General features: G+C 46.6%; 1 protein-coding gene across 1 annotated transcript; it reads right to left on the bottom strand.

Annotated features, from left to right (window-relative positions):
* Nucleotides 1–2,306: 2,306 nt before the first annotated feature.
* MTRES1 (mitochondrial transcription rescue factor 1) lies at nucleotides 2,307–14,196 on the bottom strand. Its single transcript, XM_075923961.1, has 4 exons — nucleotides 13,866–14,196; nucleotides 9,971–10,424; nucleotides 9,114–9,186; nucleotides 2,307–2,655 (listed from the first exon to the last, which is right to left on the bottom strand). The coding sequence occupies exons 2-4, from the start codon at nucleotides 10,414–10,416 to the stop codon at nucleotides 2,479–2,481; spliced, it is 696 nt and encodes a 231-aa protein (XP_075780076.1). The 5' UTR covers nucleotides 10,417–10,424; nucleotides 13,866–14,196; the 3' UTR covers nucleotides 2,307–2,478.
* Between the last annotated feature and the right edge of the window lie 3,677 nt (nucleotides 14,197–17,873).

Raw genomic sequence — 17,873 nt, 5'->3', positions numbered from 1 at the left:
CTCCTTTGAGTTTTTTAGATTTAAGAAAGGTTTGTGATACTAGAGTGACAGCACTGAGGGTATATCTACGCTACAGTGTTATTTCGAAATAACACATCTAGACTGATAGGATTCTGAATCACATTTAAGGCCATCCGGAACCAGTTCTGGCAGGACAGCAGGTCAGGAGTTACCTTGTGTAGCTGCTGCCTGAGGCTATCTGAGACCTGTGCTTAAAGGGACCTCCCCTCCTCCCTCAGACAGCCAGTTCTAAGGCTTCCCTGCTTGCTTGCCTACATTGCTGAGGGACAGGAAAACATTTTTTCCTGCGTGCTCTAGTTACCCTCACTCAGGACACCACTGCACTCTGCAGTATGGAGCCTAGGCCCCCCCCCCCCCTCCCCCCGGGCACTCTGGTGCTTCTCCTGGATGTGTTGCTGCGAGCCTGGCAGCACATTCTGCAGGCAGTAACAGTCTCCCTGGTGTGCTCCACTGGGGGCTTGTGCCTCATTCCTCCCTCATGTCCTTCCACTTACCCCTCCCTAACTCCCCTTCCTGCTGTACAATAAAAGACACACGATCATTACAACAAAGCCTCTTTATTGAACAGGGATGGTGGGGGGGAACAAAACAGATGAGACTGGGGAAAGGTCAGAGAGGGGAGGAGGGAGAGTGGGAGGGGAAAACCTGGGAGGAGAGGGCTGGTGGGAGGAGGGGGAAAAGCACACAGCTCAGGTTTGGGGGGGGGGTCTTGCTGGCCCAACTCTCTCTCAGCACCACAGGTACAGGGGCTGTGGTGTCCCTGGGGGTGTGGGGAGGAAGAAACGGGAAGGGGAGGATTGAAAGGAGGAGCGGTAGCTGGGGAGGTAGCAGGGGCTGGAGCAGCAGGAGGCAGCAACCTCTGCCCCAGTGTTAATGACCATCTGGGGAGTATGGACTATCCTGCCCCCCAGGATGTGGTCCACAGCTCCTTTATTTTCATGCATACCTGCTTCTGGGTTTCATGTTGCCTTTGGTGGCCAGACTGGCAGCCCTCCGCCTGTAGACGGTTACGTTCCTCCGTTTAGTGCAGAGATCATGGACATTGGAGAACTCCAAACCTGAATTAGGTCCGTGATCTCCCCATTGGACCAGGCAGGCTCCTAGGAGCTGGCAGACTGGTCCTGGAGAGCAGTGGAGGGCTGGCTGGCATTGGCTGCCTGGCTTATGCTTCAGCCACTGGCTCAGGTGCAGTGACTGCTGGTTCTGGACCAGCAGGCTTGGAGCTGGCATAAGCACGGTGGCTAGTGTTTATCCCTTTAAGGGCTCCGGGGCGTGGGGGGGAGGAGAGGAGTTTTCTTGGTTGGGGCCTGAGTGGCTAGCAGGGCACCCTGGGAAGGACTGGAGGTCCCCTATTTTGAAATAAACGTCTACACAGCACTTATTTTGAAATAGCACTTTCGAAATTGGCATTATTCCTTGTAGAATGAGGTTTACAAATTTCAAAATAAGCCCTCTGCTATTTCGATTTAATTTCGAAATAGTGGTTTGGCTGTGCAGATGCTGGTAAAGTTATTTCGAAATAACAGCTGTACTAGGTTAGAAAACTTAAGTGAGGCTCCTTGTTTGTCACTAAAGTCACAGATTTCATGACTTTCAATGACTTCTGAAATGCCTGGGGGCTGCCCAGGTGCACTGGCTGGTGCTGGGGCAGTCTTGGGCTCCCTCAACCCCCACTCCCCAGCAGCAGAAGTTTGGGAGGTGGAGTCTGGGGTGCAGGGTTTTTCTGGGGGCTCAACATCTAACTCCATGTACTGCCTCCACCTGCAGGCACCACTCCCACAGCTTCCACTGGCTGCAGGTCCCAGCCAATGGGAGCTGCAGAACCAGACAGCTCATGGAACTAGGAGCTGGGGTTGCTGCTTCCTGGTAGGGAACCAGGTAGGGAGCTTGGCCTGGCCCCACAAAATCCTTCCCTCCAAGCACGTGCTGCTCCCATGAGCTGCCCCTCTTTATCCCTCAGTTTTAATCAGGAGTATTTAGTAATTTCGTGGAGATTATGACTTGTGAATTTTTGTTTACTGCCCATGACCTAACCATGACTTTTACTAAAAATACCTGTGACTAAATAGTAGCCTCAATTGTAAGTAAAACCTCACAGCCAGAAACATTCTTCCACTTGTTATGAGACCGGCCTTAGTTTCCACGAAGTCATTCGGATTAACAGAGACAAATGTCTAGCAGTTAGAGGTTGATCTAGTCTTATCCAACCATTATGTATCTTCTTTAGGGAAATGGTCTGGAAATAAAGTTTTTCATATATTACCACAAAATAAAAACAAATAGGACAGAGTAAATGGACAGATTTATCACAAGATATGAAGTGGTGCATATGATAAGGAGGTAACATTCTATCACAAACCCTTAAAAAGGGTGCAAGAATTTTAACCAAAATTGAGATTTAGCAACCAATTAAAGGGTTTTCCACAAGAAGACTCATGCTGCCATACACAAATCTTGTCACTTAAATACATCCTGCTTGGGCACTTTTAAGTTTTTCCAGCGCCGCAAGACCACTTTATACTTTTCACTTTCAGTCTTTTCTGAGGCTTTTTTAAAGACAACTCGCATAACTACAGCAGTTTCTGTTTCTTTATCCTCCCCTACTATGAGATCCAGTGTGTCACCAACTTTCACCTGAAAATAGAGAGAGATCATTAATGTTATTTTGAAGATAAAACTCTTAAGTTTACGGACTACTTTAACTGTCCTCTTGATCGTTCCTCACCGGTTATTCTCATTTTCTTATAGGGAAGTTGTTAGACTTGCTGCATAAGCCATGTCTACAGTACAGCAGCCATGCTCCTCTAATGCAGGTCTGCAAGGGTATGTCTAGATTACACGCTTCTTTCGAAAGAAGCTTTTTCGAAAGAAGCTTTAAAAAAGCTTCTTTCAAAAGAGATCATCTAGACAGCCACAACTTTTTGAAAAAGCAATTGGCTTTTTTGAAAGAGAACGCCCAGGCAATCTGGATGCTCTCTTTTGAAAAAGCCCGGTTTGCAGTCAAGAACGTCTTTTTTCGAAAGAGCTCTTTTCAAAAGAGGCGTTCTTCCTCATAAAATGAGGTTTACCACTGTCAAAAAAACTGCTGCATTCTTTCGATTTAATTTCAAAAGAATGTGGCGGCAGTCTAAATGCAGGTGAAGTTTTTTTGAAAAAAGGACACTTTTTGAAAAAAAACTCTGTAGTCTAGGCATAGCTCAAGTGAGTGACGAGTAACTCCCTGTGAACCTCTTCACCCGTGGCACTGCTCTGATTTCCATGTAATGCTCTCTGTGGAAAACCATCCAACGTAGCATGCTAATTTTTTCTGTTTAATGTTTATGTATTGTAAATGCAACTGAATGATAATTTCCAGAGGTTATTTCAGACAGTGAGTAAATAGTTTAAACAAATGAGAGACAATGACATAAAACATATAAAAGGAAAACCCATAGGCAAGTATTTCCTACTTATTATAAAATGTGAGTGATTTAATGCATATGTAGTTACAATACATTTTGCTCCTTTTAGAGTTCCCAGAAGAGAGGTGGATCTCCTGGTAGGCAAGGTCCCAGATGAAACAAGACTAAGAGGAAAAACAACTGAAGACAGTTCAGATTTACAAAGGGACATTATTAAGGGCACAAGAGCACACCATTTCACTATGTAGAAAAGATAGGAAGTCTGGCAAGAGACCACCCTCGCTTTACCAGGAGATCTTAAATGATCTAAAAATCAAAAAAGGAGTTCTATAAAAAGTGATATCAAGGAAGAATATAAACAAACAACACAGTATGTAGGGGCAAAATTAAAAAGATGAAGGCATAAAATGAGCTCAATCTAGCTAGAGACTTAAAGAGTAACAAAACAAAATTCTAAAAATATATTAAAGATACGAGGAAGACCCAAGGACAGAGTAGGCTCACTGCTCAATGAAGAGATAAAAGCAACTACAGGAAATGGCAGAGATGCTCAACAACTTCTTTGTTGGTTTTCACCAAGAAGGTTGGTGGCAATTGGACGCCTAACAGTGAATGCCAGTGAAAATTGGGTACATTCAAAGTTAAAGTAGGGAAAGAACAAAGTTAAAAATTATTTAGAAATTATTTAGATGTCTTCAAGTCATCAGGGCCTGATGAAATGCATCTTAGAATACTCCAGGAGCTGGACTGAGGTGGTATCTGAGCCACTAGCTGTCATTTATGAAAAATCATGGAAGATGGAAAAGATTCCAGACAACTGGAAAAGGACAAATATAGTGTCTATCTAGAAAAAGGGAAATAAAACCCAGGAAACTACAGACCAGTCAGCTTAACTTCTGGACTAGGAAAGATAATGTAGCAAATAATTAAGGAAACCATCTGTGAACATCTGGAAGACAATAAGGTGATAGGTAACAGCCAGCTAAAGAACAAAACACGTCAAACCAACCTGATAGCTTTCTTTGATAGGATAACAAGCCCTGTGAATAAGGGGCAAGCGGTAGATACCTAGACTTTAGTAAAGCATTTCATATAGAGTCTCACATGACCTTATTATTAAAACTAAAGAAATACAACATAGATGGGGCTACTATAAGGTGGGTGCATAACTGGTGGGATAATTGTTCTCAGAAAGTCATTATTAATGGTTCACAGTCATGCTGGAAAGGCATAACAAGTTGGGTTCTGCAGGGATCAGTTTTGGGACTGGTTCTGTTCAGTATCTTCAACAGTGATTTAGATAATGGCATGGAAAGAATGCCATAAATTTGCAGAAGATACCAAGCTAGGAGGGGTTCTGAGTGCTTTGGGGGACATGGTCATAATTTAAAAAGATCTGGATAAACTGGAGAAGTGGTCTGAGGTAAACAGGATGAAGCTCAATAAGAACAAAGGCAAAGTACTCCACTTAGGGAGGAGCAATCAGTTTCATACATACAGAATGGGCAGTGACCCTCTAGGAAGGAGTAGGGATGTTAAATATCGGTTAATTGAATAGCTGAGTAACCTTGTGAATTCTTATCAGTTAGTCGACTATTCTATAGTCCCCAGGGGCCGAGGCCAGCAGCCAGTGTGCTTGAGCTTCACTCCCAAGGAAACCCTTGCCACTCTGCCCTGCAGCCTCTGTATAAGAAACAGCAGCGTGAGGTACCAAGTAGCAGCTGATCCGTGAAGGGAGCCAGTTTAAAAGCCAGCTATCCTTTTGGATCAGCTGCCTGTCGCCCTGTGCTGCTGCAGCGGCACAGGGCAGGAACTAAGCTGGTCTGTGCCCGCCCAGCTCCTAATACACTTTAAATGCAGAACTGCAGCAGGAGTAGGTCCCAGACCCGTCGCAAGCCAGGACCTGAGCCAGGTTGCTAGCCAGCCTGCTAAAAAAATTTACTGGCAAGTGGGGGGAGATAAATGCATGTAGTCTATAGCATTAACCTATAAGCTTTTGCTTATTGGTTAATCGACTACACTTTTACATCCCTAGGAAGGAGTAGGACAGAAAGTGATCTAGGGGTTATAGTGGACCAAAAGCGAAATGAGCTAATAGTGTGACTTTTTTTTTTTGCGCAATAAAGGCAAATACCTTTCTGGAATGTACCAACAGGACTGTTGAAAGCAAGACACAAGAAACAATCCTTCAACTCTACTCTGTCCTGATTAGGCCTCATCTGCAATATTGTGTCCAGTTCTGGACACCATTTCTGGAAAGATGCAGAGTACTTGTATAAGATCCAGAGAAGAGCAACAAAAACAAAATTAAAGGTCTAGAAAACATGACCTATGAGGGAATACTGAAAGAACTGGGTTTGTTTAGTTTAGGAAAGAGAAGAGTGAGAGAGGACATAATATCAGCTTCAAGTACCTAAAAGGGTGTTACAAGGAGGAGGGAGAAAAATTATTCTGCTTTACCTCTGATGGGCTTAAATTGCAGCAAGGTAGGTTTAGGTTGGACATTAGGCAAAAATTCCTAATTGTCAGAATGGCTAAGCACTAAGTAAATTGCCTATGGAGGTTATGGAATCTCCATCATTAGAGATATTTAAAAGCAGGTTAGACAGACAACTGTCATGGACGAACTAAATGGTGCTTGGTCCTGTTGTGAGGGCAGAGGACTGTACCTGATGACCTTGAGGTCCCTTCCAGTTCTAGTATTCTATGATTTTATAAAGTTTGAGGTCAGGTCTAAATTAACAGTTCCTAATAGTTAGTTGTGTTTTTCTTACTGCCAGCTGTCATACTAAAAGAAATGTGACATCTTTAGTCATCCACATATTATCTGACTAGTAATATTAGTTTGATTCAGCTGCAGGCCTTACTCTAAGTCATCTCTGTTCTCCATCATGATAGAAAATACCATCATTTTGTGTCAGCTAACTGTTGATATTCTGATGATTTTACCTCTAACTACATGCTCTTCATCTCTCCTCTCAGACATAACGGTGGCAAACTTCCACCTAGACCATTCCAAATTCTTTCACCTTCAGCCTTCCAACCAATCCAAAGTAATGCCATCAAAATAATCTTTTGCTCCAATCACATAGCCCTTCCCACCATGCTCTCAATCCTTTCTGCATCACAGCCCAACTTCTTATTACTGGCTTCAAAATTATACAAAATTCAGTCCCTAATTCCATCTCTTGTCCCACTACTCTCATATAGAATTGGGGATTGCAAGGGCCTATAAGTCTCCTTGCTGTCTTTATATCCTCATTCTTCACTTATCTTCAATCCCTTGTGCTTCCATTTATTATGCAACTTTCCTCTCTACCCACAGCCCCTCTTTCAAAATCCACTACAGGCAGTCCCCGGGTTACGTACAAGATAGGGACTGTAGGTTTGTTCTTAAGTTGAATCTGTATGTAAGTCGGAACTGGCGTCCAGATTCAGCCGCTGCTGAAACTGACCGCCAGTTCTGACTTACATACAGATTCAACTTAAGAACCCCAAGCGTCCCCAAGTCAGCTGCTGCTGAAACTGATCAGCAGCTGATTCCAGGAAGCCTGGGGCAGAGCAACTCTGCCTCGGGCTTCCTGTAGTCAGCGCTGGTCAGTTTCAGCAGCGGCTGACTTGGGGACGCCTGGGGCAGAGCAGCTGGGGTGCTGCTGGGTTGCTCCAGTAGCACCGCTCCTCGCTCCTTGGCGCTACTGGACCAACCCAGCAGCACCCCAGCTGCTCTGCCCCAGGCATCCTGATTCAGCCACTGCTGAAACTGACCAGCAGTGGCTGAATCAGGACCTGGGGCAGAGCTGCTGGGGTGCTGCCGGGTTGGTCCAGTAGTGCCCAGAGCGGCGCTGCAGGACCAATCGGCAGCGCCCCAGCTGCTCTGCCCCAGGGTCCACAACAAAAGCCTAGTCTGCTGGGGGGGGGGGCACACTAGCTGCGCCCCCCCCCCCCCCCCAGCAGACCAGGGACACGGGGAGCAGAGCCGCAGCGGCAGCGGGGTGCCGCGCCTCTGAGGCTTTACTCTGGCAAAGTCTCAGAGGCGCGGGACCCCGCCGCGGCTGCGGCTTCAGTCCCAGTGCCCCTGGTCTGCTGAGGACCGTCTCCAGCAGACCAGGGGCACCGGGACTGAAGCCGCAGCAGCGGCGGGTTCCCGCGCTTCTGAGGCTTTGCCAGTGCAAAGCCTCAGAAGCGCGGGAACCCGCCGCTGCTGCGGCTTTGCTCCCGGTGCCTGTGGTCTGCTGGGGACCGTCTCCAGGAGACCAGGGGCACCGGGAGCAGCTTACGAACGGGGCTCTCGCGCCCTGGAGCTCGCAGGCAGCAATCCGCCACCTCGACCTCCGGGGCGAGAAAGCCCCGTTCGTAAGTGCGGATCCGACATAAGTCGGATCCGCGTAAGTCGGGGACTGCCTGTACATTCAGCACCTTCCAAAGCTACATCCTCCTCCAATCTTCTGTGCTAACTCCAACCTCCTCTCACAAAATACATAAGCTAGTGTGAATGTTGCATAAGAGTCCCATGACTACAAATTACTAGCATCTTCTTTCCTTCTACCAGTCAATGACTGCTGTTGCTTCTCCACTTCTATCATGTCTAACCAACACCACAGGCTTCTAGGAGCAAAAGTGTCAAAAAGCAAGACAGTCTATGGGAGTATACAATGGTTTGCCATAAAGGTGCCATCTTTGTAACACTATCTCAGCACTATGTGATGGATACTTTCCAGACATTCAAAATGGACTAGTCCCTTTACCAAACAGCTTATAGTGTAAGGACAGAAAGACAAGTAGATAAAGGCTAAGGAAAGGGAACAACAACCCCCTCAACCCCAAATTTCACTACAGGTAGTGAGGCAGAAGTAGATTTTTACAGACTTAAAAATAGAGTACAACTGCTACAAATAAGAACATTCAGAGGTTGGGGCTTATCAAGAATGATATCCTGAAAGAGAATTTGAACAAAAAAAAATCCTTCAACTGATGACTAGTATTTCCTGATAAGAAAGCAGATAGGAGTTATTTAATACAGGGAAAAAATGTCAGTGAAACTCTTAAGAAGGGATGAAGTGGGAGTAGGAAGTAATGATAAATGTATGGATCATCTACTCACTTTCATCTAACTATATTTTTTTAAATAATATTTTTCTCCAACTAGCTACAATAATCCTTGTGGCTTTAATAGTGGGTGGCTTCATTAAAAGTAAATATTTGTGGGGGTTTATTAAGAATCAATAAGTCTATTTAATGCAGCTACAATTGCTCTCTTCCCCCCACATCTCTGCAAAGTTTTCTGAGGAAATGATTACATCTAAAGGCAAAAAATTCCTTTCAAGAAGGGGAAAAAGAATAAACTGTACTACTCAGTTTACAGAACTACTTCTACCCTGGTCAAGATGGAGTAGACATACAATAATTTGTTTTGATTCATCCATTCTCCAGTTAAACTAGATACACTTAGAAAATTCCTGAAACCTGGATATTTTGTCTTCTTACATAAAAGTATCCATTATTTACACAGCATTACATTATAACCCCAGGTACAACAGCTCATTATATGCAGGATAACTCATTGTTTTATAGACTCCTATAATACCTGCATGAGTGATTTCAGACTAGCAGGGAAGAGAAAATATGAGCCATAGTTATGATCTTGTACTATATTATTTTAGAGGGGTTTTTTTTTTTTAAAAGAAAACTTACAGTTCTGCTTTTCTTCCACAGTTTTTCTCCATTCAGCCTGAGTTCACCATTATAGAATGCATCTTCCACTTTGCTAAAATAAAGAATCTGCATTATAGGGTTGAATTTACAGTGCATAGTAAACCAGAGCAGTTGTTTCCTTACAGACAAGCAAAACCCACAATTAACAGGCAAAGTGTAGTCCAGAAGAATTTATGTGAAGGTTATTTAAACACTGACTTAAAGATGGAAATCAAGGATATGCTGAATGAACAAATAATTTGTATCTGTTCTGTGCCACAGGTACAAAGGCAATTTAAGAATTATTATAATATACAATACCCTTTACATATGCCATCAATCATTTTAGAAATGTTGGCTTTTGTATGACTTGAGGAGGATAGCCAATGTATTGTAACTAACAGGCTTCCTAAATCCTCTGGAACAGGTTATACATTGTAAGGGACCTGTTAATAAGATTTATGTATGTCTCGTGGACATAGGTATACCAGGTTTATATTTACTATAAAAGTGGGTAAGACTGTTCTAGTGTATTTTTTAAAATTCTTCCAATTACGTTTCCATTCTTTAGAGACATACTTAAACTCTTTCTTTTTAAATCAGCAGTTAAAAGCATATATTAAAATTATCATGGTCTCTTTAAGTAGTATTAGTGTCAGACAGTGTTAAGTAGTAGAATTCTGTAAAAGCCAGATTCCAAAAGATAAAGAGCCATATTTCTCTTTAGAGGTATATTATTAAAGTTATAAAAAAGAATCTTCACTAAGTTATTGCAGCAAGAAAAAAGATACAAAAAAAAAACATTTAATTATTTGCTATATCCTTATCAGTAAACAATATAAATCTCACATACTTACTTTCTCGCAATATCAAGACCAGCTTTCATTATTACATCATAACGAAAAGACTGGACTACTTTGTCAAGATCCTTGTAATCTTTCACTATACTGGGATCATTTTCAAATTCATCATCCTCCGAATTACTTCTCTCTTCATCTTCTTCATCCTCCTCCTCCTCCTCTTCTTCTTCTTGAAGGGTTTGTTTTTTCTTTCTAGACCTTTTGTCACTTTTAAGTCGTACACAAAGCACTGAAATACATTGTGAATGTGGTCTTAAAAATACATCATATTTCACAGGAAAAATGCCGAAGTGTTTTCTGTAGTTTATTATATTGGATTGGTGGCTAGAGTATACACATCTCCTCCAGGACAAGCACAGTTTATAAGAGGGGAATTTCTCCCAGGCTCCAAGACAAACATTTAGTTTTTTAAAGGCAGTGACAGGCAATCTGAAACCAGTCATAGCATACCCTGAAATAAAAAAAGAGACAGATTCAATTTTTTTGGGGTACTCTTCACATTTTTTTCAATATTGAACAATTTACTCAGCAAACATATTTATAGTAATGACGACCAAAAAAAAGCATCGCTTTCTCTTCTTTTGTAATAATGACATAGTCCCTTTGCAACCAGAAAGATTTATTGTCTCTTTCTGCTAAACATTCTTTGTTCTCATACAGCAGAGTAAGTAAGTTGACAATTCATAATCTGCATTTCTCATATTTAGTTCTCCATTTGAAAAAGGCAACATGTTACACGAAAAATTAGCAATGGAAATTCCAGGGGAACACTCTAATATGTAACTTTTTTATACAACTCGTGAAACTACTAACTTTCTTATGGTTTCTTCCTTCTATAACTCACACAATATTTCTAAGGTCATAGCTAACTTCCCATCCATGCTATGGAACAAGAGCAGTGGGATGCCAGTGACTACAGTTATTAGAAATAGTTAATGTCAGAAGTGTTTCACCCAATTCCAAAGAGAGAATTAAAACAGGGGGAAAAGAAGTCAGGACTTCCTGAATTCTGCTTGTGCTTAGACCGCAGAGTCAGTTGATGGAAAACGCTGTTTCTCCTTAATCAGACCTTAATATCACTGAATAATTTTCAAGACAAACACTCTTTTTCTGCTGCAAAGTATTTATCCCTCTTTCACCAAAAGAGTAGTCACTAACAACAATGATCCCTTTTGCAAGAGTTTCCCAGAAAATCATTCCAAGAATATAGTTTCCAAACGGGGAAAAATAGTAGTTACCTTTTAACAAGCTATGGGAAAATGGATTATGATCTTTGGCAAGGATAAAAAACAGTTTATACTATAACCCTACATTTCCAAATATTTGAATGAATCTTAACGTTTCCATGTTTTGTTTTCTATCCAAAAATGAACTTTTTACATTTTAACAATTTTTTTCCTGTTTCAGGGTAGTCAGTGAGTGAAGGGTAAAATAATCCACTCATCTTTATTAGTTTGTGCTTTAACATGCAGACACCTTACTACTACAACAGCTGAAGTGAGAAATTTGACACGGCCACAGTCTTCATTAAGACTAATCATTTAGGGCATATTAGTAGTATTAATAGCACCTAAATGCCCTAATCATGATCCAGGACCCCATTCTATGAGGTGCTCCATGACTTCGCTTGACTTGGAAACAACTTTCTACAATAGTTATGAAGTACTAAAAAAAAAAAAAAAAAAAAAATCACTAACATGTTTAAGACCATCTAATATTTTAATGGAACCTTATGAAGCCCTGCCCACTAGGACCATTCATGTCAGGGATGGGGAGGGGGGACTGGCTTACCCCACTGCAGGGTGGGATGGAGCCCCTAGCCTTGCAGGCCGGATCAAGGCAAGCTGTGGACTGCATCCAGACCACAGGCTCTGTTTGGCAGTGGGGAAGAAACAGTTCTGGGAACAGCAACGCAGGGAAGCTCTGTCTTTGCACTCGCTTATAGGCCATTGGTCAGGAACCATTGCCAGTGGGAGCAGTGCCTGCAAGCACAGGGCCATATGACCCTCACCTTCTCCCCACCTTCCTGGAGCTGTGTCAGGTAAGCACCCCCATCTCCTGCCCAGAACTCTCCTGCCCCTTACCACCAACCAAGACCCCCACACACCCCAACCTCCCCATCCCAGCTTGCTCCCCTCCCGTAACCCCCCATTCCTACCCTATCCCACGCCATTAAAGCTACCTTCTGCACACTGAACCCCTTATTTTTAGCCTCACCTCAGAGGCCCAGGCCCCGAGAAGTGTTAATTCAAGCCATGGGGGTAAGCCCAGGACAACTTCCACCCCCACCATGGGGCTGGAACTTGAGGGGAATATAGGATTTTTGTCTTGGGTTTTTTGAGTCTCGCTTGTGTGTGGCTCCACCGACTGATTTTGCTATGGGTCAGCAGGCCCTGACCCATAAAAGATTCTCTAGCCCTGATTTATGTTGAAGAGACTGAATATAAGGGCTTCCTCAAATTTTTTTAACTGCACTTTTGTCAAATATACACGTTGTCACACCATACATTTGCAAAGTCTTCCAGGAGCTTGGAGCTATTACACGTTGTGGGGCCAAAAATGAGGGGTTGTGTGTGTGGCAGTGGGCTGCAAATTGAGGCAGGAGGTCAGGTGTGGGAAGGAGTATGGGCTTTGGGGGTGAGACTGAAGGCATTTGGGATGCAGGAGGGAGTTCAAGGCTGAGGACAAGGCGATAAGAGGGGGCTCAAGACAGGAAGTCAGCCTGGGGGTGCAGGGTGTTAACTGGAGCTGACTCAGCTGAGGATTGAGACATGCATTCTAGGGGGTGTTAGGGACTGAGAGTGCAATAAGGGGGCTCAGAGCCATGGACTGGGGAGCAGAGCAGCTACCTGGGGCAGCTCCTGTTTAGTGGAGGCACAACCTGCAGGAGACAGGAGCTCCTGGCCAGAGCTTACCCTAGTGCTCACAGCCATAGGGCTCTAGCCCAGTGCATGTGGGGAGGGAGCTTGTAAAAAGATCTGGACTTCTGGCAGCCTGGAGATCTTTTTGCAGGGCCCCCTTGGCCCAGACTCTGGGTTGCTGCCCAGGAAGCCCCTTTCTTAACCTGGCCCTGTATACTTTCCATAAGCTCTTCCACAATGAGAAGAGGGGAGGGTAAGTCCCAAAACATGCAAAGTTGTTGTACCGAGACGTGAAAATGGATTGTAATCGGTATGTACCGTGTTGTGAGACCACCCTAAAATCCCTGTCAGGAGCAAGGCCACGCGGGACGAAGTGTGGAGAGCAAGAGAGAATGTAACGACAAGTTCCCTGCCTTAAGAAATGTATAATCTAGATAAGAAACTGTGGGACAAGACAGTCGGCGGGAGCACACTCCTGACCCGGCTCAGACACTGCAACGGCGAAGGGGGCTGGAGATGGAGGGGAGATTCCTTTTTAAGCTGCTTTTTCCTGGGGAAAATCCTGTCTAAAGCAAGACTCGCCCTGTCACGCTTCAGGGGCTGAGTCCAACCCCCCAGTAGCTGGTTCCCACTAGCTGCCTCCTGGACGAGCCCCCCTGTCCCGGGCTGCAGTTTGGATCCCGACGTCTGGCTGAGCGTCCCTCCTGACCCTCCCGCCGCTGCGCCCAGCCCTTGGGCCGCCCCGGCCAGGAGCGCGCAGGCCTGGGAGGTCACCCACGTCCCGCTCTTCCCGCCGCAGGAGCAGGCCGCGCAGCGGGGCAGCCGAGAGGGGTCGGGCCGCGCACGCTCCCTGCAGCCGCAGCGGGCAGCTCCCGGGTGCGCCTGGGCAAGGCCGAGCTCCGCGGCCCCGGCTCGCTCAGCCGCCGGCCTCATGGGCCCGCCGCAAGCCCCGCGGCAGCCGCCGAGGAAAGCTCCGCGGGGGCCGCGCTGCCCGGCAGCGAGAGGCCCGGCCCGGGCGAGGCCGCTGTTACCTGTGTCCGCCGGCCCCTTGCCAGTGCTGCCGCCGCCGAGGAGCTGCGCGCGGGGAGTGGGGCGGAGCCGCCGGCCGGGGGGGGCCGCGCTGCGGAGCTGGGAGGGGCCCGGCTCCCAGCGGTGGGGGGTAGGCGGGTGCCCCCCTGGAGCCCCGCAACTCTCGGCCTGGGACGCAGACGAGCCTTTGGCGATGGGTTTATGGGCCTGCCCGGCTGGATGCACCTTAAAGGGCCCGGACTTTGCGCGGGAGAGCGCGCCCGTCCGTCCCCTGCCGCAGGCTGGGCACTAGCAGGCTCCGGCAGCCTGTGGGGAGGGAGCGGACAGGGGCTGCTGCGGTTGTTACGCCTTGCGCGCCTTTCATCCCTTCTGCGTGTACAAGACAGGGCTGAGTAGCCTCCCAGAGAGGCTTTGCGTCTTCTCAGGGGTCATTCGTGCAGAAATCACAAACGAGTGTAAGGGCTGAGCCTGGGATGTGCTGTGGAAGCCAACACAGCAAGGGCAACGGTCACAGAGCAGTCCCTTGGCTCAGCAAAATCACTAGAGTTGAACTCACTAATGTCTGTGGTCCAGTTTGAATCCCTATGCCCACCAAGGGCTAAAGGACCCTCCACCGGCCTAGGGGGGAGAGGATCCACTAAGACCAGGAAACCAAATGAATACTTGGGACAAATAAAAGAAAACTCGGGCAGTCAGGATGGTCAAAGGGTCAAAACAAGGAAACCAGGAGGAGGAGGCAGAGCAGAGAGCCCCAAACAGCTCCCACTGCTCCTCAAAAGCATTGATGGTGACGCCACCTAGAGGAACTATGTCCAGATGTATGAATGGGTAAAGGAAAGAAAACAGGCTGCACAGAGGCCCCACCCTCAGCCAAGGTCCGCTTCCTGCTGTTGACAATGAGGTAAACAAGGAGGTCCCACGACTTTGTGGAACCATGTATGAGATGCACATAAATAGGTGAGGAGCAAAGTGCAGCTGTAAGAAGTTCTGGAGGAGCCAAACAAAACACTGCAACCTGTTACTCTCAAGGTAGACATGTACCAGGGTCTTCCTTGCCCCACAGAAGGAGGCTGGCATTGGTCTGTGGTGCAAAGGTATGTCCATACAACTGTGTTAATGATGGGTGCGAAAGAGCCATAGCCCTGAGCAATATAGTTGTTGACCTAACCACTGGTGTAGACAGCACCATATGATAGGAGGGCCTCTCGGTCAAAATAGCTATGTTCTCTCAGGGCTGGTCTGCACTACTGCTTAAATCAGGGGCAGGGCTGCCCTTAGAATAGCCAGGCCTCCTGGCAAGGGGCAGGTAGTGAGCTGACTCCAGTCCTCTGGAAGGGTCAGAGGCTTCTATGGAAGGGGTGGGTCTGTGAGCTAACTTCCCCCAGCCAGCCCTCCAGCACTACTCAGCCCCTGCTGCCCAAGGCCCTGGCAGTGATTTAAAGGGCTCAGGGCTCTATTAGCAGCAGCAGGGAGCCCCAGGGCCTTTTAAATCACCAAGCCCCAAGGCAGCTACTCCTTTTCTCCCTACCGTTTGCAGCTCGCTAACCTCAGATAACAGAGCATGAGTGGGATGTAGCAGAGGAAAAGGAGGAGTGGCAAATTAAAGGAAAGTAATTGGACTTTCACACCACAAGGTGGGAAACTGAGGCAAAGAACAACTGCTCCAGATATTGTGGAGTGGGGGTTTTACCTATTCTTTGAATATTTTTCAATCATGGTTGCAGTATTTTCCTAAATCAATGCTGTATTTCCTTTCCCTTTAACAGAAGCTTTTTTGTTGTAATTGTTATATACAGGCTCAGTGCTTGTCAGTGGGGAAGTATTGCATAGAGGTATGCTGGGGAGGTATTTCATTTTCCAAGATTTCAGAGTGGGGGCTTACACCACTTTTATTTTGTAATTCTAACAAGAGCCCTTAGCTATGAGCCTGACCTCTGTAGCATGCTGACACCACGTGTCAGAAGTGTTACACAAAGAAACAGTGGCATATCAGTGCCTTGAGTACCAGTATGGTGAAATCTGAAGTTACAAATCATTATGGTTCCATTTTCTTCTGTAACTCAAGGTTGCCCTTTTCTAGGAGTTGTTTCCCAGCAATCTTTCTGGGGCTCGCCATTAAATTGGCAGAGCCAAAGGCCCTAAAGTGCCCATTTTTTATTGACCTTCCAGCCATATGGGGTGGCCCCCAAGGGGTGGTGCCTGAGCAGCTGTCCCAAACCATTCTATGGACAGGACGGCTCTGCAGATATTTAATAATAGACTCTTCAGGTTAGCAGAGGAAAGTATAAGATGAACCAATGACTACCAGTTGAAACTAGACTGATTTAGACTCGGAAAAAGGTGTACATTTTTAACAATGAACGTAATTAACCATTAGTAGGTTTTTCATCATTGACGATTTTTAAATCAAGAGAAGACACTTTTTAAAAGGATATGTTCTAGGACAGGAGTCGGTACCCTATGCCTCCCATGCCAAATATGGCTCAGTAGGGAGCCAGATATGGCTCTTTTGCAGTTCAAGCTCAGTCCCCCTCCCTTGCTCCCCACACAGCAGGGAGCCCATGCTGGCACTCCAGCGTTGTGTCTGCCCACAAGATTGGAGTGTCAGTGCCGGCTTCTTGCAGGGTGGGAGAAAGCCCCAAACCTCCCCGCCAGATCCAACTCGCAGGGAAGAAGTGGAGCCACAAGTGGCTGCGCAGGCTGCCACTTCCCTTACCCCTCCCCAGCTGGGAGAATAGAAGTGTAGGGATGCACTTCCTGGAGTCTTTCCCCACTGCTTCCATTAGCTAGAATTTGGCCAATGGGAACAGTGGGAGGCTGTACCTGGGGCACGATGCTGGGCGCAGGGCACAAAAGCAAATAAGTGTCCCCCACCCCCTCATGCCCAGACCCCACACCTTCACACTCACCCTCTCCACTGAAAACCTGCATCCTCAGCCTGCTCTTTGGTTCCATTCCTGCTTACTTATCCATCCTTTCCTCTTTTCGTGTTGTTCCCCAACCCCATGGTCCAAAGATTATGTCTCTATAAAGGGAATGTTCTTCCTGCATTGTTTCAGAAAGTCACTATTCCCTCTTCCCACTTGTACCACGACACCTACAAAAGCTGCAGACAAAGAGTGGCAAAGTAGAGAGGCCATTGGGGATAGTTTTTAAATTTATTTTTTAAATTATATCCAGTAGTCTCAAGAAATGGTCAATAGCCACCTTGATATCTACTTGTTTGTTGTATCCCTTTTCCCTACACTTTTTCAGCAGCTGCCTCTCTTTGGGATTGTGCCTGCCTTTGTCCATATATTGCAGGTGCTACCATACAAGGAAGTTATGTAGTATCTGTTTTCAAGCCTGTTGTAGCACATCAATTGCTAACCACTCTTTGTCAAGCTGAGCCATATTTGTCTCTTAGCTGCTCATAGAAAAGTTCCACATATTCTGATGCTAATCCTTAAGATGTCTAGTCTTCTTGCTGCAAGTTTTGTTCATTTTCAATCTTACCTTGCTCATTTACTTGGCTGTTTCTAAATTGTAAAGACTGTCTCTTAAAATCGCCCATTTCTTTGGAAAAAATAAGCTAAGCCATTCATAAATGCTGCAGAAAACCTGCTCAGTACTTCTGGCTTTGGTTGTTGCCCTGAGGGTTTATCTAGCTCCGTGGTCCCCAACCCGGTGCCCGCGGGCGCCATGGCGCCCGCCGGGCTCTTTACATGCGCCCACGGAGCAATCTGGGCTGGCAGGTGCCAGCCCCGGGCGCATGGCCGGTCCCGGCCCCGGGGGCGCCGCGTGTGCCCTTGCCGGCTCTGGCTCCGGCTCCGGCCTTGGCCCCGCCCCCGGCCTTGGCCCCACCCCCGGGGGCACCGCGCGTGCCCTGGCCCCGGCCTTGGCCCCATGGCGCTTACGGCGCGCTGGCCCCGGGCGCGCGGCGCTTGCCGGGGGGAGCCGGCCCCGGGCGCGTGGCTATGGGGGGGGCCCCGGCCCCGGGCAGGCAAGTGTCCCCGCCCCCTGGCGCCCGG

The sequence above is a fragment of the Pelodiscus sinensis genome, chromosome 3 (genome assembly GCF_049634645.1).
Source record: "Pelodiscus sinensis isolate JC-2024 chromosome 3, ASM4963464v1, whole genome shotgun sequence".
Classification (NCBI taxonomy): Eukaryota; Metazoa; Chordata; order Testudines; family Trionychidae; genus Pelodiscus; species Pelodiscus sinensis.
This window is presented reverse-complemented; position numbering and strand designations above follow the sequence as displayed.

Coding starts and splice junctions, on each gene's coding strand:
- MTRES1 (XM_075923961.1), bottom strand. CDS start 10,416: ATGACTGGTTTCAGATTGCCTGTCACTGCCTTTAAAAAACTAAATGTT. Junction 9,187..9,970: donor GGTCTTGATATTGCGAGAAA/GTAAGTATGTGA, acceptor TCTTTATTTTAG/CAAAGTGGAAGATGCATTCT. Junction 2,656..9,113: donor TGTGGAAGAAAAGCAGAACT/GTAAGTTTTCTT, acceptor CTCTATTTTCAG/GTGAAAGTTGGTGACACACT.